A 25,621-nucleotide genomic window follows, 5' to 3' on the forward strand; every position below is an offset into this window, starting at 1 on the left:
TTTTCTTTCTTTCTTTCCATTTTTTTTCTCTTCCTGTCTTAGCTGCGTGTTTTCCCAGAATTCTTATGGGAACAGGGTATTTTCCTGCCCCCCCCCCCCCTTCCCCTTGTCTGTCAGATTTCCTGTTTTACAAACTCGCTTTGAATCCAGGCCCAGGGCTGGTGGGAAGCCGAGCCTCAGGGGCCTCCCCGACAGCCTCCAAGGGCCTTGGTCACCCTGGGTCCCCCGGCCCTCCCCTTCCTCATGCCTGGCCTTTGGGACAGCTGGCAGGTGAATGCCAGGTGCCCAGCCTTGAAGAGACAACCCCTAAAGGAAGGAGACACGAGTGTCCTGACAAGGCCACTGGCCCTCGACCTTTTCCAGCTTGCTGAGCTGGCTTCTTTCTCGACCTGCCCCCCTTGTGCCTCACCAGGGCCCCCTCCATGTCCACTTCTCCCAGGGAGTCTCTTGGGGCCCCGCTCAACCCCTTTCTGACTTTGACCCTCTTAGGTCTGTAGCTTTCATAAACCTGCTCAGAGCAGCCTGGAGTTGCTCTTTGGGGAGGCAAAGCCTGGGCTGTCCGTACCCCACCCAAAGTCTAACTGGCAGTATGCAGGAGGGGAGCAAGGCTGAATTGAACCGGCTAGCAGACAGCACTGCACCCCGACAGTTTCCTGCTGCTGGTGGGACAGTGCTGGGCTGTCCTCACTAAGCACTTGCTGAGTTCCTACCACGCACCGAGCCTGCCTTGCACCGAGCCTGCCGTCCAAAGTCAAGCACAAAGAACTGATCCCAGCTCTGTCCTCATACTCGGCTCTGGTGCATGTTGTGTCCTTCATTTTGGAGAGATCTGCATATTCTTGTCACCCTCTAGGACCCAAAGACCGGCCCCCCCCATGCCTTGATACCTCAGCAGAACCAGGCATGCATCAGGAGCTTGATAATTTTGTGTTGCTTTGGAAAGAGATCCGAGGGCTGCCTGGTTGGCAGCAGAGCATCTGACCCTTGATCTCAGGGTCGTGAGTCCAAGCCCCATATTGGGTGTGGAGCCTACTTTTTAAAAAGGGGGTTGGGGAGCCTGGGTCACTCCATTGGTTAAATGTCCGACTCTTGGTTTCAGCTCAGGTCGTGATCTCATGGTCTGTGAGTTTGAGCCCTGCATCAGGCTCTGTGCTGACAGTGTGGAGGCTGCTTGGGCTTCTCTGTCCCTGTCTCTCTGCCCCTCTCCCCAACTAGTGTTCTCTGTCTCTCTCTAAATAAATAAACTTGAAAAAAATAAAATAAAAGATCCAGGTGGTAGGGCCCCTTCCTGGGACTTCTGAAAGTAGGGTTGTGGATCTGCCATGCAGCAGGCACAGTGAGGTCAGTGGCTAGTTCAGGTTCACTCAGGAGGCCCGTCTGTGCCCTTGCCTGCCCCCTCACCTGGGAGCCCTCACTGGATGCCTTGAGGCCCCGGCAATGGACTTCCCTGAGAACCCTTGCACTTGTCCCCTGACCCTTGGCCGGAGGTTGTGAGTACACGTGTCCTTCTCTTCCCTCCCCTGTGCCGTGGGAGAGTAGCAACCAGGTGGGCTTTGTTTCTGGGCCTTCTGCACAGGGCCAGCCCTGGACAGATGCTCTGTGAATCCCCGGGGGGAGGGGGGGCAGGTGGTGGGGAGGAAGAAGGAAGGGACCGAGGTGGAGATGTGCAGGTCCAGTGGGCTCTTTGGTAAAGGACTGGACCGTGTGTCTGTGGGGTCTGAGGAAGGTGAGGTTTGCACTTCCAAGGCTCTGTCCATCCTAGGCCCTGCTGGCGCAGCCTGGCTTTACCTCCTGAGTTCCCAGCCTTCCTGCTTGGCCCACAAACCAGTGCTCAAGCCGCCTGGGCCAAGATAGGAACGGCAAGAGCTGGCCAGCCTCCTTCTTGGCTCCAGCTCCCTTGGAGAGGAGGGTGGCTCTGGGGTAGGGCCTGTGGGCTTCTCGACCCTGGAGCAGAGGCAGCAGCCTTGTGGCTTCTGGGAGTAACTGGGCGGGGCTGTGTCCTAGATCACCATCCCGAGGGGGAAGGACGGCTTTGGCTTCACCATCTGCTGTGACTCTCCGGTTCGAGTCCAGGCTGTGGATTCTGGTAAGTGAGCGTCTGGGTGATGCTGGTCCCGCTCCCCTCACCATGCACCTGGCTTTGCAAACAAGATGCTGGAGCTGAAAGGGGAGCCCCAACCTGGAGCAGTGTCCTCGTTTTTCAAAACCAAAGAATACTATTTTTAAATGTCCACACATGAAACTGAGGTCTATGAAAATAGATTCACAATTTTTTTTTTGTTTTTATCAAAATGAAAATAGGTTTTTTATATTTTGTTTCCCAGTCATGTTAAACAGGAACTAAACCTACATTTTCAGTAAGGGCTGCATGGGAAAATGAGAGTCATTTATGGACTTTATTTGGAATCGGTACTTTATCCTATTCCAAGCCTGATTAGCACTAAAAATAGGCATGCTCTCCCTATTTTTCACAGAGGGGAAGCCAGGGCTTGGGGATCGGGGTGTGTCCCCCCCGTGCCTGCATGGGGACCGGCACAAGGCGGGCACTCAGGGAATGGTGTTAAAGAATGAAGTGTCTGAGCCTGGCAACAAGGAAGGGTTCTCGGGGGAGGAGGGGGGGAACCCTTGGGGAGTGAGAGCGAGAGCGAGAGCGAGAGTGAGAGCGAGGTGGGGGCCTGGCTGGAAGGGTGGACGGGCCGAGGAGTGAGCAGGCAGAGAAGACGTGAGGGCGAACGGGTGCCTCCCTCCGAGGCCCCCGCGAGCCACTGAGGTTGGCCCTGCATTTCGCAGATGAGGAAACAGAGAGGGCCAGACTTGTTGAGGCTGCCGCGGGGGCCATGACTCTAGGTCATCTCATGGGTCGTGTCATTGGCGTGTCAGGGCTTCGGGAGCCCTCAGGCGGCTTTTCTTTGTCCGTGCAGGGGGTCCGGCAGAGCGGGCAGGGCTGCAGCAGCTGGACACCGTGCTACAGCTGAACGAGAGGCCTGTGGAGCACTGGAAATGCGTGGAGCTGGCGCATGAGATCCGGTGACAGGGGCGGTGGGCAGCTCTGGGCCTCGGGCTGATGGCACACCTCCCCAAACCCCCTGCCCTGGGCACAAGGCCGCTCCCGCCCCCTCCTCCTCGCAGCTGTGAGCAATTCACTTTGCTCCTCAGGGGATGGGTTTCTTGGCCCGAAAATGGAAGGTTCAGGCTCGGAGCAGTTTTGGATCCCGGAGCAAATAGTGGGGAAGAACCTCTCAAACTGACCCTGTGGCTCACGGCGCGGCTCCAGGGCGTCACTTTCTACTTCAGCTCGTTATTTTCCCGTTGTTTCTAAAGGACGTGTAGATGTTGGGAATGTTTCACTTGCACACTTGAGAAATTATTCTTTGGAGTGTTTGGGTCCCCTACATTTGGACCCGCTGGGGTAAAACTCTCATGACCCATTTTACGTTTGTTTCTAGAATGACTGGAGACGGGGTGGCACGTAGGTGGCTTGCTGGCTCCTCCCTTGCTTATACTTTGCCCATGACCCACATCACTGGTTGAGTTTGGTACTCTCGTTTCACCTGGGCGTGGCCTCAGGGTCCTTCTCAGCCACTGCCAGTCAACTAGAGTTGACCTAAGGGACCCCTTCGCTGTCTCGGCTTGAGGTGGCCTCTTACCTCCCTTCCTGCCTGACCGCTGGGGCTTCTCTCCCCCTCCCCCACCCATCTTCTCTGCCCTTTAGACCCTACCCTTAACTCAACTTCTCTGTGTGACCCCTCCCCCTGCCAACTCTAGGAGCTGCCCCAGTGAGATCATCCTGCTCGTGTGGCGCATGGTCCCCCAGGTCAAGCCGGGGCCAGACGGCGGGGTCCTGCGGCGGGCCTCCTGCAAGTCGACGCACGACCTCCAGTCGCCCCCCAATAAGCGGGAGAAGAACTGCACCCACGGGGCCCAGGCACGGCCTGAGCAGCGCCACAGCTGTCACCTGGTGTGCGACAGTTCAGACGGGCTACTACTCGGTGGCTGGGAACGCTACACAGAGGTGGCCAAGCGCGGGGGCCAGCACACCCTGCCTGCGCTGTCCCGTGCCACCGCCTCCACTGACCCCAACTACATCATCCTGGCCCCACTGAACCCTGGGAGCCAGGTATGGACAGCGGGTTCGGAGAAGGTGATGAGCATGCGCTGGCCTCGCACAAGAGCATGCAGGGAGGAGCCTGCAAGGGGCTGGGAGTGCCAGTGAGGAGGCAGGGTGTGTGTTAACTCTGGCTGCCCCAGGGCTGTTCCGGGGGAAAGAGAGCAATGGGTCTTTGTGGCCTCCGGGCACGGATCCAGGGCCAGGGGATGTCATAGGGTGGAAGATTTCACCTCAAAAGAAGGAAGAGCTTTCTGCCAGTCTGGGCTTTTTCTACAGGGGGATAGGCCGCTGTGATAGGGGTGAGCCCCCTGTCAGGGGAGGTGTGAAAGCAGACACTGCCCGATGGCATGATGGGGTGCCGGAGTTCATGCCCCAAAACGTTAATCCCGTGAGATACTCTGGGAAAGAAGTGTCTGAGGTCAAATAAGTTTGAGGACTAACCCAAACTCTCCTCCTCTTCTGGACAAGATTCCCCATGTGGATGGAGTAGGTTACTCGAGGCTCTGAGGGTATCCTGCAGTAGAGGACGGTTTAAGCCAGCATTTTCAGAATTCCCCTGCTGGTACAGCCGTACGGCAGGCCTCTTAGGGTCCCGCAGTGCCGGTATTCTCTGGAAGACACTTCGGAACCAGCCGCCATCCAGAAAGTTGGGGACTCAGCCTAGGGGTTATACTGGATGAAAGCTAAAACCTTGTTCAACCCTAACATTCTAGAAGATTCTGGAATCTCTGATCCCTCCAAGCACCTCCCTGTGCTCCTTAGCCTGGCCGCTGTTTTTCCTCCTTTCCTATCCCCGGGCAGTGGGTGAGCAGCCCGCCTGGTTGGCCCTCCCCGTTCCTGGAGCCGAGCTGATGCGATTCTTCTGTCTTCCCTTGCAGCTGCTGCGGCCTCTGTACCAGGAGGATGCCATCCCCGAAGGTGGGTCTGTCCTCTGCTGCTGTGCCCTCCCAGCCCCAGGGAGATGTGAGGCCAGTTGTAAGATCCCCAGCATACTGACACAGACCGTCTTTCCTCCCCACACCCGCCGTCCCTCACTGAACCAGTGTCTTTCATCCTTGGAGCCTCAGCTGAGAACGAAGAAGGGATCTTCCCACAGCAGCCCAGGAGATAGTGCATCCAACTGGGATTCACTCACTTTTACTGAGCAACCAATATATGTTAGGTGCCACAGGCACCGTGGTCAGGCCTGCACGGAAGTGGGGCAGGGAGGGCTCAAATCAGAGCTGTGTGGCCGTGAGCAATTCATATTCCCTCAGTGAGCCTCGGATTCTTCATCTATAAAATGGGGCTGATGATTTCCACCTCAGAGGGTTGTTGGGAGGGGCAGTTGTCTGCCCACTGAGAGAGGCTATGCAGAAGATGGCTGTCTTGGAACTCGATAGGTTCTTCTCTTTTGGCCTTTGAATCTGACCCTATCTTTAAAAAAATTTTTTTTCAATGTTTTTATTTATTTTTGAGAGACAGAGAGAGACAGAGTGTGAGCAGGGGAGGGGCAGAGAGAGAGAGAAAGACACAGAATCTGAAGAGGCTCCAGGCTCTGAGCTGTCAGCACAGAGCCCGACGCGGGGCTTGAACTCATGAACCACGAGATCATGACCTGAGCCGAAGTCAGAGGCTTAACTGACTGAGCCACCCAGGCGCCCCTGACCCTATCTTTTTTTAAAGTTTATTTATTTTGAGAGAGGGAGAGAAAGCATGAGTTGGGGGAGAGGCGGAGAGAGAGGGAGAGAATCCCAAGCAGGCTCCGCACTGTCAGCACAAAGCTCGACGTGGGACTCGAACCCACAAACCACGAGATCATGATCTGAGTCGAAGTCGGATGCTCAACTGACTGAGCCACCCAGGCGCCGTCCCACCCCCGTCCCTATTTTTTAAGATCCAGGGAAAGAAGCTGAGCTCAAAACCAGGGTCTTCTCAGGGTGCCTGGTTGGCTCTGTTGGATACGTGACCGACTCTTGATTTTGGCTCAGGTCACCATCTCACAGTTTGTGAGTTCGAGCCCTGCATTGGGCTCTGCGCTGACTGCGAGGAACCTGCTTGGGATTCTGTCTCCCCCTGTCACAGCCCCTCCCCCACCTCTCAAAATAAATAAATAAACTTAAAAAAACACAAAAAACCCAGGTCCTTCTCCCAGGAAGGGAGATACCAGTCTTGGTGCCGCAGCTGACTGGGCGCTCCTATAGGGAATGTGCCTACGTGCCTGCCAGGGTCCAGCTGACTGGAGTCCAGCTGGTGTCTGGAAAGCTGTGACCAGCCTTGCCTGGTGGTCCTATGCTTGAGCCCTTTAGCACCTACGGAATACCTGTTGACTTCCTTCCTTGAGAGGGGCCTTTTCCCAGCCGCTTGCAAACTCGCTTCCTTGCCTCCCTCCCCAACAGCGGCGTGAAGTCGATGCTGGCTGGTAGCAGGTTCTTGGAAAAGTACCTGCGCCTTTCGGGAGGGAAAAGGGCTCCCATCAGGCCCAGAGCTGCTGATGGAAGGCATCTTCATTCTCTCCAGGGTAGGCCATTCGGGTGGGTAGGCCTGGTCTGTTGGAAATGAATCTGCGTTCCTTCTGGAGAGGAGTCTGATAGTTATTCAACACTGAGTTCTTAAAAAGCTTTTAGTCAGCGCATTAGGTTAGAGTGGAGATGTCACTGCTAAATGGTGACTTCATTAAGGGCAGGGCCTGGGCCGCCCCATCTCTGCGTCTCCAGTGCCAGACCCAGGGTGTGGCAGACAGCAGGTACTCGGTACAATTTCTGCTGAGTGACTGAGTAAAGGAGAATGACGCTGGCTGGTTGCTTCTAGGGCTGGAAGGCTGGTCACAGAGGAAGGGGGCTGGAGGGGTGTGTTGCCAGCAGTGGGCTGGTGGTGTGGGATTGATTCCTTCTTGGCCTCAGAGATGCCTCTTGGTGTCCTCCCAACCTGTATCCACAGATTTAGTGAACCAAGAAGGGCCCGGTCATCAAAGATGTGGAGAGAGAGAGGGACAAGTAAGGACATGATGACGGTGTTAATAACAACGGTGGCTTTTTGAACGCGTTGTATTAAGAATTGACCTTCCTTCGTTTATTCTCCATGACGATAGTTTTTTTGGGTATACAAGAACATCTTTTCTCTTTGTCAACCATCAAGTCTTCATGGCCCCAAGTCCTGGATTTCAGAGGAAGGGGTGAAACTGAACCTTTCCTTAAACACACTTGGGGTTCTCCAGAGGCTGGGGCTGTCACCGCGGTGCCGACTTGTGCTTCCTCCTCTGGTTGGGCTGCACAGGCTCCTTTCATGGGGCAGGATGGAGCCGTCCAGAGTTGAACGGGATCTGGTACCATTCCGAGGCCCAGGGCACTTGCTGCTTGTAGCTGGCATGTTCCCCAGGGCCGCTGGGGCCCTCAGCATTGTCCCCTGCCCTTCGAAGGGGCCCAGCCTCAGATTCTCCACTGCCAGAGTGGGATGGCTGCCAGGGCTCGCCTCGGAAGCCAGAGCAAAGCCGAGTACTTACTGTGTTTGGTCAGTGAAGCAGGTGTCCTAGCAAAAAGGGGCGATGTCGGGACTTGGACCAGAGGATGTTAAGAGGTAGCAGGTGGGAAGTCAAGGGGGTTGACTTTGCAGAGCTCAGCAGCTCCGTTGCAAACTGGATTGTTTTTTCAAAAAAGATAGTTTAGAGGATCCTTTTTGGAGAGCCATGCCCATTTATCACAGGTGATCCAGGGTGTGTGGAGATGGGGCTCCCAGGCATGACTGTTGCATAGTTGGATTGATCTTGCTTTGTACCATAAACTGGCCAGATGTCCCTGGAAAGTCACCCAACCACTCCAGGGCTCAGTTGCCTGGTCTATAAAATGGGGCTAAGCAGACTTTTCCTACCTGAAGGCAGAGGCATGTCACACGGCTTATTTTTGGCTCTGTAGGCCCAAGGCAAAGGTGCTGTGACGACCCTGTGTGTGCAGCTGGGCTAGGGAAGGGAAGACATAGATTCTTGTCCAAGCCTGAGACTGGACCTTCAGGGCCCAGATTTTGGCATCAGCAAATGGTACCCTTTAATTTTGGTCTGTTTTGCCCCAGTCCCTCACTTGTCAGCCTTGTGTGGTTTTGCCATCTCTGGTCTAGGCTTGGTCATGTTCAGATAGACTGTCTAGTTTCAGATTGACCCTGTGACCTCATTCACAGTATGGTTTGAGGCCCAGCAGCCCTGTCCTAACACCAGCCCCGATGCGTCTATTATCTGTTGGCTTGGGTTTGTGATAATCCCCTGTGCACCCCACTCTGGTACCGTTCATGAAGCCCTTTCCCTTCAGGCCTGTCGTGAGAGCCCCCCACCAGCCCCACTTAACAGAGGAGAAAACTCTAGCTCAGAGGAGGAAGGAAACTGTTCAGGGTTGCACAGCCAGAGTCTGGGGGAGCCAGGGCTCAAGTTCAAGTTTCTTGACCAGCTCAAATCCAGTGCAGTTCTTGAGACCCAGGATGGGCTCTTTCAGCAAAGGGCACAGACCCCCCTGGGGCTGAGGTCCATGGCCAGATCAGAGTAGGAGCTAGCTAACTAGTTCCATGCATCTGTCCCCTTCCCCCACCCTTTCTACTCTTCTCTAAGCCACTCCTCAAAGAGGCAGGAAGTGGTTTAAGTTATTATGGTTTGAGTCCTGCCCCCAAGTTATGGCTGTGATGGGTGGTCACTTGTGATGGGGGAGCTGACTTGTTTTTCTCACCCTGCTCGGGGAGAAGGGGCATGCGGTGGGCGGAGGAAATAAGTGTGAAATCTTCCGAACTGAGTTTTTTCCTTTGAGGCCATGGACCTCGCGTTGGTGGGGAACTTCCCCCAGAGGTAGCTGGGGTCAGACCACCTGTTCGCCCCCTGGCTGCCAGGACAGGGGAGTGGTGGAAAGGGACCTGGGTCCTGGGACATGGGCCAGGCATCCAGGTCAGTTGCCCACCAGGCAGCAGGAGCCCCTCGGAGGGGGCCCAGGTGTATGCAGAGCAGGAGGATCTGAAGTTGGCTTCCTACCTGCTCACACCTAAGAATCCCTGACTTTTTAGCTACTCTGTGCTTTGCCCCTCCACCCGGTGGACAGGGCACGAGAAAGACCTGCTTGCTACTGCTTGCTCTGTTGGGGGTGTATGTCCAGCAGTGTCCCCTGCTGGGCAGCCTTCTGCTCTCTTCCCTGAAGGTGCTTCCTTCTCTCTCTCCTTTTCCTGATTAGAATAATGGTGAGTTGGTGGCCAGCCATAGTATCTTCTGGCTGCAGTGAAGCCTAGGATTTTTAGCCTGTGGGGCACCTGATTGACTTGCTTTTCCAAGTGGAGGAACCACAACAGCAAGAGCCACAATAAGTTAGCAGCTAACTTTTCTGGTGCACTTACAGGGTTCCAGGCAGCATTGTGGGGCTTTACTTGGAGCATCTCATTGAATGCTCACAGCAACCCATTGAACTTGGTAATATTATTGCAGCGGAGGAAAGCAAGTCTCTAAGGGTGGGGGAAGTGAGTGGCTAAAGGTCACCAAGCTAGTAAGCAGAGAGGAAAGGGGTCTGGGCACAGCCATGTGGCTTCAGAGCTGGCGCTCTTTCCCGAGACCTGGGGCAGCAGGTGCACGGCTCATTATAGACTGACTTACGTGAGCCAGGCCGTCCCCGCCCCCGTGGCTAATAGAGAGAAGGCTCCCATACAGCCTGGGGAAGCCCAGGTTACCACTGGACCTCCAGTCCCTTTGTCCGAGGGACCTGGGGGGCGATGTAACAGGTGAGCTGTGCTGGGCATGTCTAGGGAGCTGTGGGAATGGTGGCGGCAGGGAGAGCGCGCATCTGACACACAGGGCAGTCCAACTGACGGATGCTTCTACGTGGGACCGTGGGCCTGGTGAGGTCAGCTCGTCTGATTTTTCAAATAGGAGAGGTTTCCCAATTTTGAAAAGTATGAGGCCAAACTGGTAAGTCTGATTCGGATTCTGGACACTGGACGGTGCCCCTAGCCTAGCTGGTGGTTGCCAGCTCCATCTGAGTCCTGGAGTTGCTTGTTTATGTGTAACTCCCATTAGAGTGTGAGGGAACTCCTTGAGGCCTGAGGCCCTTCTGAGGCCCCGCTCTGTTCCCAGTACCTTGCATAGGGCCCTGCATGTAGCATATGCTCAGTAAATGGTGATGGACTGGCTGAGTCTGTGTTCCCCGTTTCTGCGGAAAGGATGTCTTTGCAGGTGATGCAGGGATGGCTTTGCGTGGAAATGGCTCATGGTCCCCCATTTCTGTTCCACAGAATCAGGTGGTCCCAGTAAAGGGAAGTCCTACACAGGCCTGGGGAAGAAGTCCCGGCTGATGAAGACAGTGCAGACCATGAAGGGCCATGGGAACTACCAGAACTGCCCGGTCATGAGGCCGCACACCCCACACTCAAGCTATGGCACCTATGTCACCCTGGCCCCCAAGGTCCTGGTGTTCCCGGTCTTTGTTCAGGTGAGCTAGTAGCTGGCCCCATGGGCTCCCTCAGGAGATGAGAAAGAGGAGGGTCCTTTGCCCCAGGGTTCGGGGATGGTGCCTCGTTCCAGGAGGGTCCCCTTTGGGGAAAGAAGAGTGTAGGTGCTCAGGATTCTAGGGGTTATACTGAGGGGGCAGAGGTCTCCAGGAGGGTGGGGGCAGGGAAGCTGAGCACCAGGAGGATTTTCTCCCTGCTCCCTTTCCTGACTTTCCCTTTCTCTGGGGCCAGGACAGGCACACTCCAGCTATTTGTTGCATTGTCACGGGGCCTGTTTGCTGAGGCTTCTGCTTTCTGGCTCATCCAGTGGTTCATTGTTTGGAAATGGCCAAGGGAGAGCCTTGAGGTCTGGCATCTTGTCTGGCCTCCTCGGTCTTCACAAACGTGCCTGGCCAGGATTCCAGGATTCGCTGGTGGCCCAAGATTCATTTACATCTCCCCTCTCCTGCTTCTCCCTCTGCTTCTTCCTTCTCTTCCTTCCCATTTCCAAACCTTCGTGTCTTCCACCACCCAGACACCAGCAGTGTGAACATCTAGGTGTCTTTTGTGTGTGCATATACACGTTTCAGAAAGAAAGCTAAACCGATCTCATTGCACATTTTTCTATCCTTCTGCCTTTTTTAAATGAAAATTGTAGCACAGACATTTCCCACATCACTAAATTCTCTCTGAGCCTTTCTTTTGAGGTGATTGCACACTATTCTATTCTCTGGCCGTACCATCTGTCTTTAACTGGTTCTCTACTTGGATATTCTTCCGTTTACTTCCTTTGCTATTGTAAACAACTCTGTGATGAAAGTCCTTGCCTGTGACCTGCCCCTCGGATTATTTTCCGTGGAAGAGATCTTTAGAAGTGAAATGACAGGGTCATGGGTCATAAACATTTTAAAGACTCTTTATATATATTGACAAATTGCTTTCTAGAAAGATTGTGTTAGTTGGTCCTCTTCATCAGCAACATAGAGATGACATAGACCCAAGGGCTTCTTTTTCATTTTTGTTTTTGTTTTTTTGGAGAGAGAGAGAGAGAGAGAGAGAGAGAGAGAGAGAGAGAGCAGGGGAGCGGTAGAGGGAGATACAATCTCAAGCAGGCTCCAGGCTCAGCACGGACCCCAATGCGGGCTCGATCCCATGACCGTGGGATCATGACCTGAGCTGAAATCAAGAATCGGATGCCCAACTGACTGAACCACCCAGGTGCCCCAACCCTCCCACCCCAAGGGCCTCATTTCTGACCATGCCTTCCTTCTCTGGTCTCCCTGGCATCCCATTCCGGAACTGTCACTGTCCAGTGGACGTTAGAACTCACACTTTGTCAGGATGCACCACATCACTGGCAGGTGACCTACCTCTCCCCAGATGACTCCTGCCTTTTCTTTTCGTTTTTTCTCTTTCTCAGGATGGAACCACCAAGGTCTTGGCATCCACAGGGATTCTTTTTCACTTTCATTTTAAGATCTTTGTTAAAAAATTTAAAATTCATTTTCAAAACATTATAACAACTTTTAAATTGTAAAGTATACAAGCCAACATGTGAACCAGTATAGTAACGAATAATTGCAAAGCAGGTGTCCACGAAGGGACAGCTACAGGCCGTTGCTGCCACTGCAGAGGCTGCACATGTCTCTTCCTCATCGTAGTGCCTGACTCCACACTAGTCATTTCCTGGCTTTCCCTTCCTTTTACCATCTACGTGTACTTTCCCAGGTCACATGTTTTGTTTGGCCTCTTCTGGGGCCTTGCTTCTTCTGCCTCACGTTCCTTGTGAGATCCATCCAGGTTGTTGTGTATAGATGACATTTGTCCCATTATCTTTCTTCCATCACCTTGCTTGGTTCAGGTAACCCGGAAGCCACGTTATAAATATACATTCACAGAGAATAAGTCCTGCTGGGTGATCCAGATCTTAGGGAGCTTTCTCTGGGCTGGGCAAAGGGCTCCTCAGTGGGTATGAGGCAGGATGCTGGGGTGGGTAGGAATTCTGGGTGGGAATTGGTCCCTGGGGACTGACGGCTGCAAAGGAGTCCGTTAACTCAAGCAGGGACTGGCCTGGCTCTGAAGGGACTTAAGTGACCAAATCTGGCATGAGGCTCTCAGGAAGGTGTCCTGAGAGCCTGGGCCTGGCAGCAGGGACTTTCCCATGAGGCCTGAACAGGACAGATGGAGGAGAGTGGGGCCTGGCAGGGCCCTGGAGCCCAGTGTAGTCAGGGAGCTGGGGGAAGGATTGCGAGGGCTTAAACATGTGGTCGGACTTCCTGCCACAGTGTGGCTCTTACAGTGAGGCTTGGTGGGGAGGGTGGCAGCACCAGTTCCGCTCAGGACAAGAGCATCTGTCTTTCTGTTTCCACCTGTGTGTGAGGGGGCGTCTGGGCTCCCAGGGTGGGGGGAGGCTGGAGGTTTCTCGTTGTCAGTTGAGAGGGTTCTCTGTGGCTGGCTCTGGCAAGCTGCCTCTCCCCACACCCCATCTCCGTTGGACTTCTCTGAACTGCCCACATTGTTTTCAGCCTTTAGATCTCTGTAACCCTGCCCGGACACTCCTGTTGTCTGAGGAGCTGCTGCTGTACGAGGGGAGGAACAAGGCTGTCGAGGTAAGCCTCACACACGTGTTTCCCAGGTGGGGTTTCACCGGCATCCTCCAGGCCCCTAACTTTTCTCTTCCTGGTGGTCTTAGAATTGTACAGTCTCAGGATAGAAAAATCCTGAAGTCTTCCACCCTCCTCCCCTTCCATCCCCCTCCTTACCGAATGGCTGCCCAGCTTTTGCTTGTACATCTCCAGCGATGGGGAACTCACTACCTCTCAAAGCTGTCTGGTTCATCTTTGATGGTTAGAAAGTTTTCCAGCCCCTCAAGACATCCCATTGTTTATGCCAACTTCCCCCAAGGAGCAGGAGAGATGGCAGTTCACCCCAGCTGTGATGAATGACTTTGTAGGTAAGAAGATTAGAGCTGTTAGCCAAAGAGGATTTTTGAAGGAACATCACTTACTCAGGTTTTCTGGGTCCGTACTAACCCGAATCCCAAATCCTCTGGGCTCCAGCTCTGCCAGCCGAGGCCTGGGTGTGGAGATCATGCCATTCTTCCTGGGAGCCGGCCTCTGCTTGTCTCTAACTGGGGGAATCTCCCTCCCCGACACAATCCCCAGAGCCGGCTCAGTCCTGTGAAGTCTGTGTGGCACAGAAGTTGGAGCCCTGGAATCTGACTGGACTACCTGGGGCTTGCTGTTCATCAGGCCGGCAGTGGGGCTTGGCTGAGCTGAGTGACAGCTTGGGGTGGTAGAATGATCAGGAAACTTGGAGGAGGCAGGAAGCATATAGCCAGCTCCTGTTCTGCTGCTGGCTGGCTCGTGACTTCTCCGTCCTCCCTCCGTGCCCTCATCTGAACAGTGAGGGTGTGTGTATTAGAGGCAGCTGTGGTTGGCTGGTCTCTAAGGGCCCGTTCAACCTCAGCATTCTGGCATTCTGGGACATTATGTGTAATTGTGGCTAAGCAGGAGGCTGCTTGTGTGTGTGTGTGTGTGTGTGTGTGTGTGTGTGTGTGTGTGTGTTCAACAAGAGGACCAGAACTCATATGTTCCAAATGAGTGTTTTCTTTTTCACGGGAACTCCCTGGGGAGACTGCATGCTTATTTCTCCCACACGGGCTTTGAGCTTCCTCATGGGGACCTTTCTTAGGAACCTTTGCATATCTTCTGAATTGCGTGTGAGAGAGTAAAACTTCGTCTTGGTGAGGGGGGATTTGAGTTTTAGGAACAAGAAGTCACTTGGAACTGTGCTTGGTGAGTAAGTGTGGTGGAGCTAAGTCAGGTGGCCAACGGTCCGAAAGTGAGGTGTGGCTGTAAATCCACAAGACCCAGAGGAAGGCAGAAATGACAGTCATCCTGAAATACACACGTATGTCTGGATTTGCTCTCTTGTTTGTCCTCTTGCCATTAGGTGCTCAAACACCGAGCACTTACTGTGTATTCTCACTGTGCACGCATTTTACATAGTAGATCTTAAATTAGCTCTTGCAGTATCCTCTTGAGAGGCGCAGTTGTCCCCATTCTACAGATGAGGAAGCTGAGGCTCTAGGGAGATTAACTGGAACTCAAGGGTCTCTGCTCTCTGGCTCAGCAGCACTTTCATGATCCCATGCTGCCTCCAGCACGTTTGTTTAAAAACAGACTGGCAAGCACATGGTTGGAGCCACAGTCTGATTACAGTCACAGTTTGTCCAGAAAATCTTTGTCTACTGAATCTTTGGTACCTTAGAGCTCAGAGATCCCTTTTGAAGATTGAAAGAAGCGATACAAAGACAAGTAAAATAAATATATGTCTTTTTCATGAAATATGCTAGGAAGCAAATACATGGATCTTGGTATCTTGAGGTCAAAAGTCTAAACCAATTCAAGAGGGGCTTGGATAAGTTTGTAGAATTGCAGCATTGATTGGGCCCTCAGGAGTTGCCCGTTCTGATGGCTTCCCTGTAACTTTCCAGCTGATGGCTTTCCAGCCAGTTTTGGATCTGTAGAGGCAGCCTCTCCAGGCATGGGTTATGTTCCTGGAAAGTGCTAGATTGTAGAGAGTTCTCCCTTGCCCTCACGTTTATTCCTGGCATGTTCCTCCTTGTTCTTCCCATCTCTTCTCCAAGCGTCCTCCTGTGTGCTAACGTCTGTGAGCTGATGCAGTATCGCACTGAGCTGCCCCCCATCATACCTCCTCCCAGAAGTCACACACTTGATTAATGGGCCCTGAGATCAAATCAGCCTTCTGGAGTAGCCTCGCTTACACGTTCAAACAAGAGCTGTTGAGCATCTACTGTGTAGTCAGGCCCCGTGCTAGAGGTCACAGGGGCACAGGATTGACACACCCTCACTTTATGCACTGACTCACTGAGTTTACCATTAACTAAGGCACTGAGGTCTTTTCGGCAAACCCTGCCTTTAGGCAAGATCTCCAGAGAAAACTTGATTAGGGCTGCTTGGGAGAAGTGACCCTCCAAGTCGCAAGGATTTCCTAACCAAGCAATCTCTCAACCCTTGACCCTTTGGGAAAACAGATGTGCCCTTGGAACCTGTGTGGGGAAGACGCCTGGCAGCCCCCCTGGCCTTTTGTGGAAGGCAGTGGGGTAATTGGGCCGTGGAGATGGGCATCACTCCACCGTGGGTTCTGTTGGAGGAAGGCCAGCACGGTGCTGGTGACCTGGGAGAGAGGCCCACCTGCCCTCCCCTGGCACGCTTGCCCCTCTGCCCTGCCTCCTGCTGTGTGCCAGCTCTGTCCTTTCCCTGACCCGACCTTTGGGGAAATTCTTCATTCATGCCTTAATCACTTCCTGTCTAGACCACATTCTCAGCTCTGGGAATCAGGGCCAGAGTAGTGGCCTGGAGCTTTCTCACCTTGCCTGTGGTTCTTTTCCCGTTGCCGTCCACCCAGCTCTCTCAGAGCCTGGGACATTTTTGGACTTATTAGGTTTCTGACAGCCCACCTCCTCCGACCCTTCCCCGACCAGCTTCCCCATGGGTCTGGAGGTGACTGCCAGGTTTCTTTGTAGTGGGAAAGCCTCTAGGTTTGCTCAGAGAATCAGCCCCTCAGATCCTTCTCAGCTCTTAGATCATCTTCTTCCCCTCCCTTGACTTCAGTTTTGGTCTCCTTTGCTTTTCTGTTTTGGTCTCTGTTTGGATTCTTTCACATTCAGGGGCAGGACAGCTGTAGGCATATTGCTACCTCTCCGTATAGTGAAAGCTTTGGGGTCAGCTAGACCTCGGCAATGGCCCTAGCTGTGTGGCCTTGGACAGGTCACTTAACCTCTCTGAGCTGCAGGGTCCTCATCTATAAATAAAGGCAGTCATGTTATTTACAAGTGAAAACGCACTGAGCAGAAAGAAAGAACTGAACAGATGGGAGCTTCTTTTCGGCTGTGGTGGGTCAGGACTATGGTCTGGAAGGGGGCTGGAAAGAGTCACTTCCAGGATCCCTCCCAGCCCAGGGTTCCTGAGCTCTTGTATTTGGTCCCCATTGGAGAAGCTGGAGCCACTGGGAGCCTCCTGTTCAAGGACACCCCTATTTGTCTCTGTGACCCAGATGCCTTCAAATGTCTGTTTGCACTGTGCTCAAGGAGCCAAGAGGTCCTTTGAAAAATATTTATATATTTTTAATGTTTATTTATTTTTGAGACAGAGGGAGACAGAGCACGAGTGGGGGAGGGGCATAGAGAGAGGGAGACACAGAATCTGAAACAGGCTCCGGGCTCTGAGCTGTCAGCACAGAGCCCGACGCAGGGCTCGAACTCACAGACTGTGAGATCATGACCTGAGCCGAAGTCGGATGCCCAACCGACTGAGCCACCCAGGCGCCCCTATATATTTTTAAATCTCGAAAGTAATAGACTCTCTTGCAATACAGTGCAAATTAAACAGAAATGTATGGAATTCTACTCCCCAGAGTGAAGAGTGTGGTGGTGAGTATTATAGACAAAAGTACAAATTGACAGTCCAAGATTGGACTAAACTGGAGGCATTCTTGCACGTTGCACTATTTGACTTACATAGTGCAGGGTGGGCACTCTGCCCACGCAATTTCTGCCCGGACAGCTTTCCTTTATTCTTTTCACAGTTGCATACAATTCTACCATGGGAAGGGGGGAATAATTTATTTTATCCACCCTCTCTTGATGGGCATCTGTGTTCTTTACTTTTTTATTGCAAAGATGCTGCTGAGAACATCCTTCTGGTTTCACATTAATATATCCTCGTAAGTATTTCTGTAGGAGAGGGCATCAGAAGTGGAGCTGTTAGGTCTGTTAACAGTCTGATAGCTAAATGTCAACATGTTGACTGTTTAAACTCCAGCAACCGTCCAGTACACGCTGGCTGTAGCCTTCGGGGATGCATGCGAAGCCCTCTGGCTGACTCTGCTTACCCCACGAGAAGTGACATGTCAGGTTTTGACACCTCCAAGGGAAGTTCACATAACTAATAATATTTTGGCCTCTTCGGAGAATGTAAAATTGGATCTTTATTGCTTTTAACTAAAGGCCACTGCAGGATTTACGAAACAGAGAGCAGTGTAATCTTCAGTGGCATTTGGGGATCAAGTGGGTTTTTTTTAGCATGAAACTATGCTGAGCATGCCTGTTGGTTTACCTATAATGTCTAAAAATAGCTTCCTCCTTTATTTTTGGAGCAGCTAGTGCATAAAAAAGAGATAAAAGTTCCATACATGTCTGTACTGGCGCGTAAGTAACTGGCTTTTTCTTGAACCGATTATGCATTAATGCAGTTAAAATTATCCGCGAGGAATGTGACAGCAAGGACTCACATTGCATGATGCTTCGATTCACAGTCTACACAGGGCTCGTGAAAGAAGCCTGTGAGGGACCTGGGCAGGGGCTGTCCCGTGTCTATATGGATGACAAAACCGAAGCTGAGGGTTCAGGGACCCTAACCAAGTTTCCACGGCTCCTGAGTCGGGTAGGAGCCTCAGGACTTCTGATTCCAAGTGCAGTGTGCTCTTTCAGCCAGACATTTAGAGGAGAATCCGAGCAAATGTGCAAACATCCCTCAGCTCACGGGTGGCTCCAAGCCAGCAGTGAGCCAGTGGCACTGGGCTGGAGATTCCAGGGGCGGTTAGGCAGAAAGATGGCCTGGGGGTGGGGGGGGTGTTGGGCTGTGGAGACACCTGCAGGGGCCATCTGCCACCAAAGGTGAGGGTCTTGTGTTACGCTGTTTTCCCCACTATAAGGAGTGGGGGTGTAGAACACCGTAGAGAGAAGGGGAAGTCTGATTGCGGATCAGGTGTCTGCCTTTGGCCGACGCCACACTGAGAGTCTGATCTAGTCTACTTCTGCCCGAGATGACAAGGACCCCTTGCCCAGACATCCTGGGGAGGCTGTGGCTCCTGGCCTCTGGGACAGCAGAACAGCCGCTTGTGTTTGCTCCTTCACGATGCAGGTGACGCTATTTGCCTACTCGGATCTGCTGCTCTTCACCAAGGAAGATGAGCCGGGCCGCTGCAACGTTCTGAGGAACCCCCTCTACCTCCAGAGTGTGAAGCTGCAGGAAGGTAGGTGTGGACCCGAGATGCCCCGGACTCCCTCCCACTTGCCCCGAGCCCCACTACTCTGGGTGGCAGCTCTGATGCCCAGCTCGGATCCGTGCCTCTGACAGTGGGGCTGCCAGCCAGCCATGGGGCATCTGAGCATGTGTAGTCGGGTCAGGCCCTGCCCCCGGGCCGCCAGGCTCTCCGACACCTGCCTTCCATTCTAGGCTGTACCATACCCCCGGAGCTTTGCTGGGAGGTTTCTGTCCCGGGCACGTTTCAGGGAGGCCGTGGAGTGGAGTGGGAAGAGCTTTGGACTCAGACAGACCTGTGTTTAAACCTGGGCCCTGCCCCTCACCACCTGTGACCTTGGGCAAGTTTTACTCAACTTCTTTGAGCCTGTTGCCTCACATGCAAGTGGGGCCACCAGTAGGTTGCTGTGAAGATTAAGTTAGGTCAGGGGCGTCTGGGTGGCTCAGTGGATTAAGCATCCGACTTCGGCTCAGGTCACGATCTCATGGTTTGTGGGTTTGAGCCCCACGTCGGGCTCTGTGCTGACAGCTCAGAGCCTGGAGCCTGCTTCAGATTCCGTGTCTCCCTCTCTCTGCCCCTCCCCTGCTCATGCACATGCGCTCTCTCTTTCTCTCTCTCTCAAAAATAAATAAAACTTAAAAAAAAAGATTACATTAGGTCATATGCAGAATGCCCGGCCCACGCCAGGTGCCCAGGCCGTGCTAGCTGCCGCCCCCACTCCCCACACAGAACCCCGATGGGCGTGCCCCACTCCGTCGCCACCCAGCTGCGTCGCCCAGGCCAGAGCCCCAGGAGCAGGGAGCGCGTGGGAGCATGACGCGAACGTCTCCCGCAAACTTTCCACTCGGAGGAAGAGGGGAAGGGGAAGCCAGCTGGGAGTATCTGTTGAGCGATTTGGTTTGGCGCCTGAAGTCTCTGCCGAAAGGGGCTCGATTTCCTCTCGCAGATTATGAAAACAACAACAGACCTGTTTGAGTATGGGCAACAGGGGCAGGGAGGAAAATATTACCCAGCGAAAGAATTCTGTTTTGACGGGTTTTGCTCCAGGAAAACTTCCTGCCCGTTTGCAGACCTGTCCTGTGTTCCTGTGTTCGGCGCCCCTACTGTTCTTCCTCCTTAGAAACCCAGGGGGTGTGAGAACCTCCACTCGGGCTGCCCCGCTCAGGAAGTCGCTCACAACTTCTCCTTCTCTGTCTCGAGCTTTCTGCTGCCCACTGCCCAGGGCAGTCCCTGAGGGGGGACAATAAGCAAGTCGCCTCTCCCGGGGCAGCCCTTCCCTTGGGGCGGCTGGGCCTGACCAAGGAGGTGAGGAGCGACCCTCTGAGCAAGTTCTGCTGGGACGCTGGCTCCCCGGTGCCCACGGGAGGGGGCAGGTGAGAGCTACAGTGGACTCCGCCCTTGGCTTCCCTGCCCCTCCCTGTTTCCCTCATACCCAGCTTCCCCCCCACCCCCCCGCACACCGTTCTCCCTGCCACCCCCCGCGCTCAGACTCACACAGGCACTCGCTGGGCAGTCCCTTCCTCTGTGGGCTCAGACCATCAGGGCCCAGTCAGGGGTGGGCTGCTCGGTAATATGGGCTGACTGCTTGTAAGAACTGAGCCTTCACTCAGTTGTGCTCATCCTGCTCCTCGCTCGGGTCTGGGCCCCTGCGTCTGTCTGCTCAGCTTCCTGAAGGAGGGAGGGGAAAGAAGAGGGGCTCAAACTGGCTGTGCTTTGGGTCGGGGGTGGGTGGGAGAGAGAAGGGGGCAGTGGAAGAGCCGAGGGTAGTAGCTGGGTGTTTGGAGTCTGGGCTCGGCTTTGCTGCTAACGTGCTTCAGTTGGCCCTTTGCCTCTTCTGGGCTCCGGCGTCTCTGTGAAAGAAGGGTTGGGCCAGCCCTTTATGTTCTTCCCCAGCCCTGACATCCCCACACGGACCCTGAGGTTGCCGTGAGATGCTGGACGGTGCCCATATGTCCTACCTCCACCCTTGGGTGGGTCGCCTCGGCTGGGAATTGGTGGGATCTTCCCCTCCTGGAGCCCTCAGACCAGGGTGAGCCCCATCTTCCACCGGGTGGCAGCTGGTCAGAGTGGGTGGGGTGGGGCCTGAGGCGCCGCAGAGAAACCTTCCAGATGCTGAGCTCATGTGAACAGCAGCCTTGTGCAGGCATGGCTTCCTGGAGCTGGAGACCACATCCTCTCCCTGAAAACGGTGGGCTGAAGGCGGCCAAGGCCAGGACTCCTCAGGAGAGATGACCGCGGTCATCAGAGCCTATCGGGTTGGCCTGGGTGTGGGGCATGTGCACGTGTGTGCCTGTCCTGGGCTTGTGGGGCAGATGGTTTGGTGCAGACACGTTGTCTCACCCTTCTGCAGCAGGTGCCAGCCAGCTAACAGCAAATGCGGCTCTCTGGGGACATGGCTCAGTGACACTGAGCACCCGGGTGCACATTCCATCGTTTACATTTCTCTCCAGGCATTGGTGGACTCCCCTGCCTCCTCCCCTGCCCCCATGCCCCGGAGACAGGCTGTGGGTCCTGGGGTTTGCAGAAGTTCAGTGTCCCCTTCTCCTGCAGTCGGAGTTGGAGCGGTGGGACCCGGGGTCCTGGTGCCTGACTCCCTGCCCATCTCCCTGGCGCCCAAAGAGACCTGCTGCTGTAGCAAGTGCCTGAGTGAGGCCCTTAAGAGATCCATTTAGGACCTCAGCTGGAGCTTCTGGTGGCAGAATGGTTTCTGATTCATGTTGCTTGTGCCTCGCAGGTGTGTCCCTTTCAAGTCAACACGTGTGGCAAGTTCACTTGGGGGCAAAGATGGTAACAAGGAGCACACTGGCCTTTCCTGCAGGCTGGGGCTGGCGAGGGCTTTTCCTGGGGGCGGGGGAGAATCTATCCCACCCAGGGACCAATGACTCCCGTGTGTGACTTGCCTGAATGGAGCTTAGCTCTGCTGGCCAAGCATCCTCCCAGGGTCTAGCACAAGGCACAGACATTGTGGGTGCCCAGTGAATGGTTATTAGGTGAACGAATGCATGAATGACTAGAAGGAGACTAGAAGTGCTGCCCAGCTTGGGGGCTGGGGACACACTTCTCCTCCAGGGCTCCCAGCTGGTGGTGGCCACTTAAACCTGCCCTCCTCCTGCCCAGCATCCCCCAAGCTTCAGCAGGTCCGAACGGCAGTGTAATGGGAACAGGCGGAGAGCTGGCGCTAACAATTGGGACATCTCCGGTCATCCGGGGCCCATTGTGGCCTCTTCCTGTCTCTGCCGCCCACTGGCTTTGCTGGTCTTTGTGTTTCTGCCTTCCAGGCGGCCAGCATCCCACCCACTGGGTGTCTTCCTGGCCTGCTGTGGTCTTTCAGGATGGCCTGGAAATGTCCAGCTGATTCTTGGGCTCTCCATCTACCCCGGGGGGCCAGGAGCCCAGTCTTGGGAACTCAGCTGCGTAGGTCCCAGCTGCTGGACTGCCTTGGGGTTAAATTTAGTCAGTTGACAATTGCCGAGCACATCCTCAGAGCTCACCTCAGTGCTGGCTGCCAGGGCGACGACAGGGGAAGAGATGCACCCCCATCTCTGGGGTGGCACCAGTGTGGGGAGCAGAAGTGTGATGCGGTGGTCAGAACATAGGCTTCGGAGGCAGCAGTCCTGGGTTCAAATCTCAGCTCTGCCCCTTACTTGCTGCATGCCTGGACATGTTGTTTTCTCTCCCTGGGTCTCAGTTTCTGCAACTGGAAAATGGAAACAACATGCCTCCAGGCTTGTCACACAGGGTGGAGAGGGCTTGGAGAATGGCTGAGTCTGGGATCTCAGACCAGGCTTGAGAGGGCTCTGGAAACATGACAGAGGGGTCAGACCTGGGTGGGGAAGCCATCTGTGCGCTTCTGGGACCCTTTCTGCATGGCCCACGATCCTCGGGGGCGGGGTGGGGGAAGCAGGGTTCACCCAGGAGCCGATGACTTCTTGTGGAATTTCCAAATGGTAAAGGCAGTTGGAACGTTGGGTGGAAAACCCACCTGTGTGCCTCTGTGTCCCTTGTCCTTTACACTCACCCCGTTTCCACACTCTGGAGAGCCCAGAGCCCAGTCTGATGTTGCAGAAGGGTTTCTGATGGCCGAGTTTGCTCTCCTGGGTCCTCCAGCTCGCCGCCTGCTTTTCTGCAGCTGAGGCTCCTTCCTGGCACCCTGGGCTCCCGAGTCTTGTTGTCCCTTTATGAGGCTGTGAAACATGCTGAGCACTGACCCCATTCTGTCCTTCTCTCAGAGCGCTGCTAGCACAAGGCCGTGATGTGCAGTGGATTTCAGTGAAGGTTTGGGGTAATGTAGGAGGGTGGTGGTAGGGCGTGTCACAGCACAGGAAAAGTTGTCAAGCAATCATCAACCACCCCCTAGCCATTAGGGGTATGTAGTAGGCTGAGTTTCCCCCAACCTCGGCCTACTGTCTCCCTGAGTCTCCCATTTCCTTGGCTTTCCCCTCCCTTCTAGAGCCTTCTTTCCTCTCACTGCCAGCATCCAAAACCCAAATTTCTGTTATTTTCTTACATAGAGCTTTTTGTTTCCCCCTTGGCACTCAGATCTGCTTCCGGAAAGTCAAGGAGACATCCAAGTATGTTTTCTTAAACAAAAGAAACCACCTTCCCTTGTCTCCATCCTCAACAAGGCAAGGAGTTGGCAGAAGCTTTCAAATGGGAGGTTTCTTTTAAGTTTATTTATTTTGAGAGAGACAGAGACAGCATGAGTGGAGGAGGGGCAGAGAGAGAGAAAGAATCGCAAGCAGGCTCCACACTGTCAGCCCAGAGCCCGATGCGGGGCTCCAACTCATGAAACCATGAGATCTTGACCTGAGCCAAAACCAAGAGTCTGACACTTAGCCCAACTGAACCACCCAGGTGCCCCTCCTGGGTTCTGAAACATGATGGGGCCCTTTAGGTGGGGCCCTCTCTCTCCCAACCCTCTTTTATTTATTTTTTATTAAATGCTTATTTATTTTGAGAGAAAGAGAATGAATCCCAAGCAGAGCTTGGGGCTTTGATGTAGGGCTCAAACACATGAACCTACAAACTGTGAGATCGTGACCTGAGCTGAAACCAAGAGTTTCAGTAGAGGCTTAACCCACTGAGCTGCCCGGTACCCCTCTAAACCCTCCTTTAAATGTGGAGAAGTAGAAGGATTTCTTCTAAGTCCAGAGTGAACCCCCTACTTACTTACGGACTTTTTTTTTTTTTTTTTTTAAAGTAGGCTCCACGCCCAACGTGGGGCTTGAACTCATGACTCTTGAGACTAAGAGTTGCACGCTCTACTGATTGAGCGAGCCAGGCGCCTCACTTATGAACTATTTTTATCTGGCTCTTGCTGGCACCCCTGGCCCTAGGGATAGTTTTGCCCAGGGAACCACCCATGTACGTGCTTCCGGAGGGGACCGGCCTTCACCCACACAAGGGCCTTTTCTTAGGAATTGGCTTGACTGACTGTCTCTGTTACCTTGTCACCTTAACTTTGCAGCACGTTTTGGTTCACTGGACAATTTCTTTGATTCAAATATGTGTTGAGCCTCAGTTTCCTCACATGAATCATGGGTGACAATCACCCCTGCCCCGGAGGGGTGTTTACAAGGGTTGGGCTTATACACGGACAGCGTTTGGCACCGTGGGTGGTGCATGGCACCGTACGTGTGTGTTGTACTGTTCCTTCTCTCAAAATGACAACCTGCCCAGTGAGCAGGTTGTACTGTGTTGTACTGTTCCTTCTCTCAAAATGACAACCTGCCCAGTGAGGCCAATTGCTTGACATTCAGGAAATCAACCATGCCGGGCCTGTGCCCAGAAGAATGCCCTGATGGGGAGTAATGCCAGGGTCCGGGGAGCAGCCCACAACGGTCAGGGAGGGGCAGGCCTTCTTCACACTTGCTATACCTCGAACCACACCGTGTGCTTCTGTACCTACATGCCTTTGTTCATGCTGTTCCCACCTCCCAGAGTGTCCTTTCTTCCCATCTTGCATTCGAGTTCAAGAGGATCCTCCTCCAAGAAGCCGTCCCCAACAGGCTGGGGGCCTCTCTTGATCTTTGCATTTCTGAAGCACCCTGACTAAATACATCTGTAGGTGCTCTTCCTCCACTCTTCTGCTGCAGGAGCAGAGAGCCTGATGGTCCTTCCCAGCCGCCTCCCAGGTGGAGAGGTGGAGGATGGTTGAATCTGGGATTTGAGATTAGGACTCCAGGAAAACACCAGGGGGCTGGGCCTGGGCTGGGAAACCATCTATGGGTGACAGCCAGCCCATGATTGGGGAGCTCACTGCACAGCCCACACATTCCTAGGTCCATCCAGCAAATGTGTGGCTCCTTGTTGAATTTCAAAATGGTGAAGGCAGTTGGGAGCATTTGAAGGAAAACCCAAATGTGTGCTGCCTCCGTGTCTCTCATCACAGGGAGCGGGGAAAGACGGAGGCCTCCTAAGGTGGACGACGGGTCCCCGCATGTGGCTGTTTGATGCCCAGAGGGTGCTCCTGGCTGCCTCTCATGAGGGTGGGACCTCAGCATTCCTTGAGTGAGGCCCACTTGTGGACAGAGGCCTCACTGCTGTGCCTCAGTCTGCTTGGCCATTAAGTGGGCTTTCCTCCAGAGATTCCCCTGTCCCCTGTGCTTGCCTCTTTCCTCCTCTTTTTCCAGGAAGTACTGCATACAGGCTTCTGGGCAAGGCAGCTGGCATTACTGGAGCAAGCTGCTTAGACTCTGCAGCCAACTCTAATGCAAGTCTTACTTTTTGTTTCCCCCAAGGTTCTTCAGAAGACCTGAAATTCTGTGTGCTGTATCTAGCAGAGGTGAGTCCTTGCCCCTGGATCAGAGGAGAGAGCTCCGTGGGCCTGGTGCTAGTGAGACGACATTGGTCTGGGTCTAGTCCAGGGTTCTGGTGCCAGGCTCCACATCATCTTGTACAGTGGTCCTGGTCAGGTTTCTCCCCCTGTAGAATGGGGACAGCAGTCCCTACCTCAGTGCCTCTCACCTCTGCGTGGAAGAGCAGTGGGCACAGAAGTGCCTAGAGGGGACAGAAGGACATTGT

General features: G+C 54.0%; 1 protein-coding gene across 6 annotated transcripts in view; it reads left to right on the plus strand.

The window, feature by feature from the left end:
* Positions 1-25,621, plus strand: part of RGS3 (regulator of G protein signaling 3) — a 139,680-nt gene that overhangs the window by 51,831 nt on the left and 62,228 nt on the right. For 5 of the 6 annotated variants that reach the window (XM_019454093.2, XM_019454097.2, XM_019454094.2 and 2 more), the window contains 8 exons: positions 2,005-2,086; positions 2,922-3,027; positions 3,766-4,117; positions 4,987-5,026; positions 10,334-10,530; positions 13,054-13,137; positions 18,478-18,589; positions 25,339-25,382. In XM_019454093.2, coding sequence (XP_019309638.2) covers positions 2,005-2,086; positions 2,922-3,027; positions 3,766-4,117; positions 4,987-5,026; positions 10,334-10,530; positions 13,054-13,137; positions 18,478-18,589; positions 25,339-25,382 — 1,017 coding nt within the window. Of the gene's footprint in view, positions 1-2,004; positions 2,087-2,921; positions 3,028-3,765; positions 4,118-4,986; positions 5,027-10,333; positions 10,531-13,053; positions 13,138-17,768; positions 17,998-18,477; positions 18,590-25,338; positions 25,383-25,621 lie in introns of those variants that run through there. The other variant, XM_019454096.2, reaches the window with a different exon arrangement.

The sequence above is a fragment of the Panthera pardus genome, unplaced genomic scaffold (assembly GCF_024362965.1).
Source record: "Panthera pardus isolate Hobbes unplaced genomic scaffold, ASM2436296v1 HiC_scaffold_20, whole genome shotgun sequence".
Lineage (NCBI taxonomy): Eukaryota > Metazoa > Chordata > Mammalia > Carnivora > Felidae > Panthera > Panthera pardus.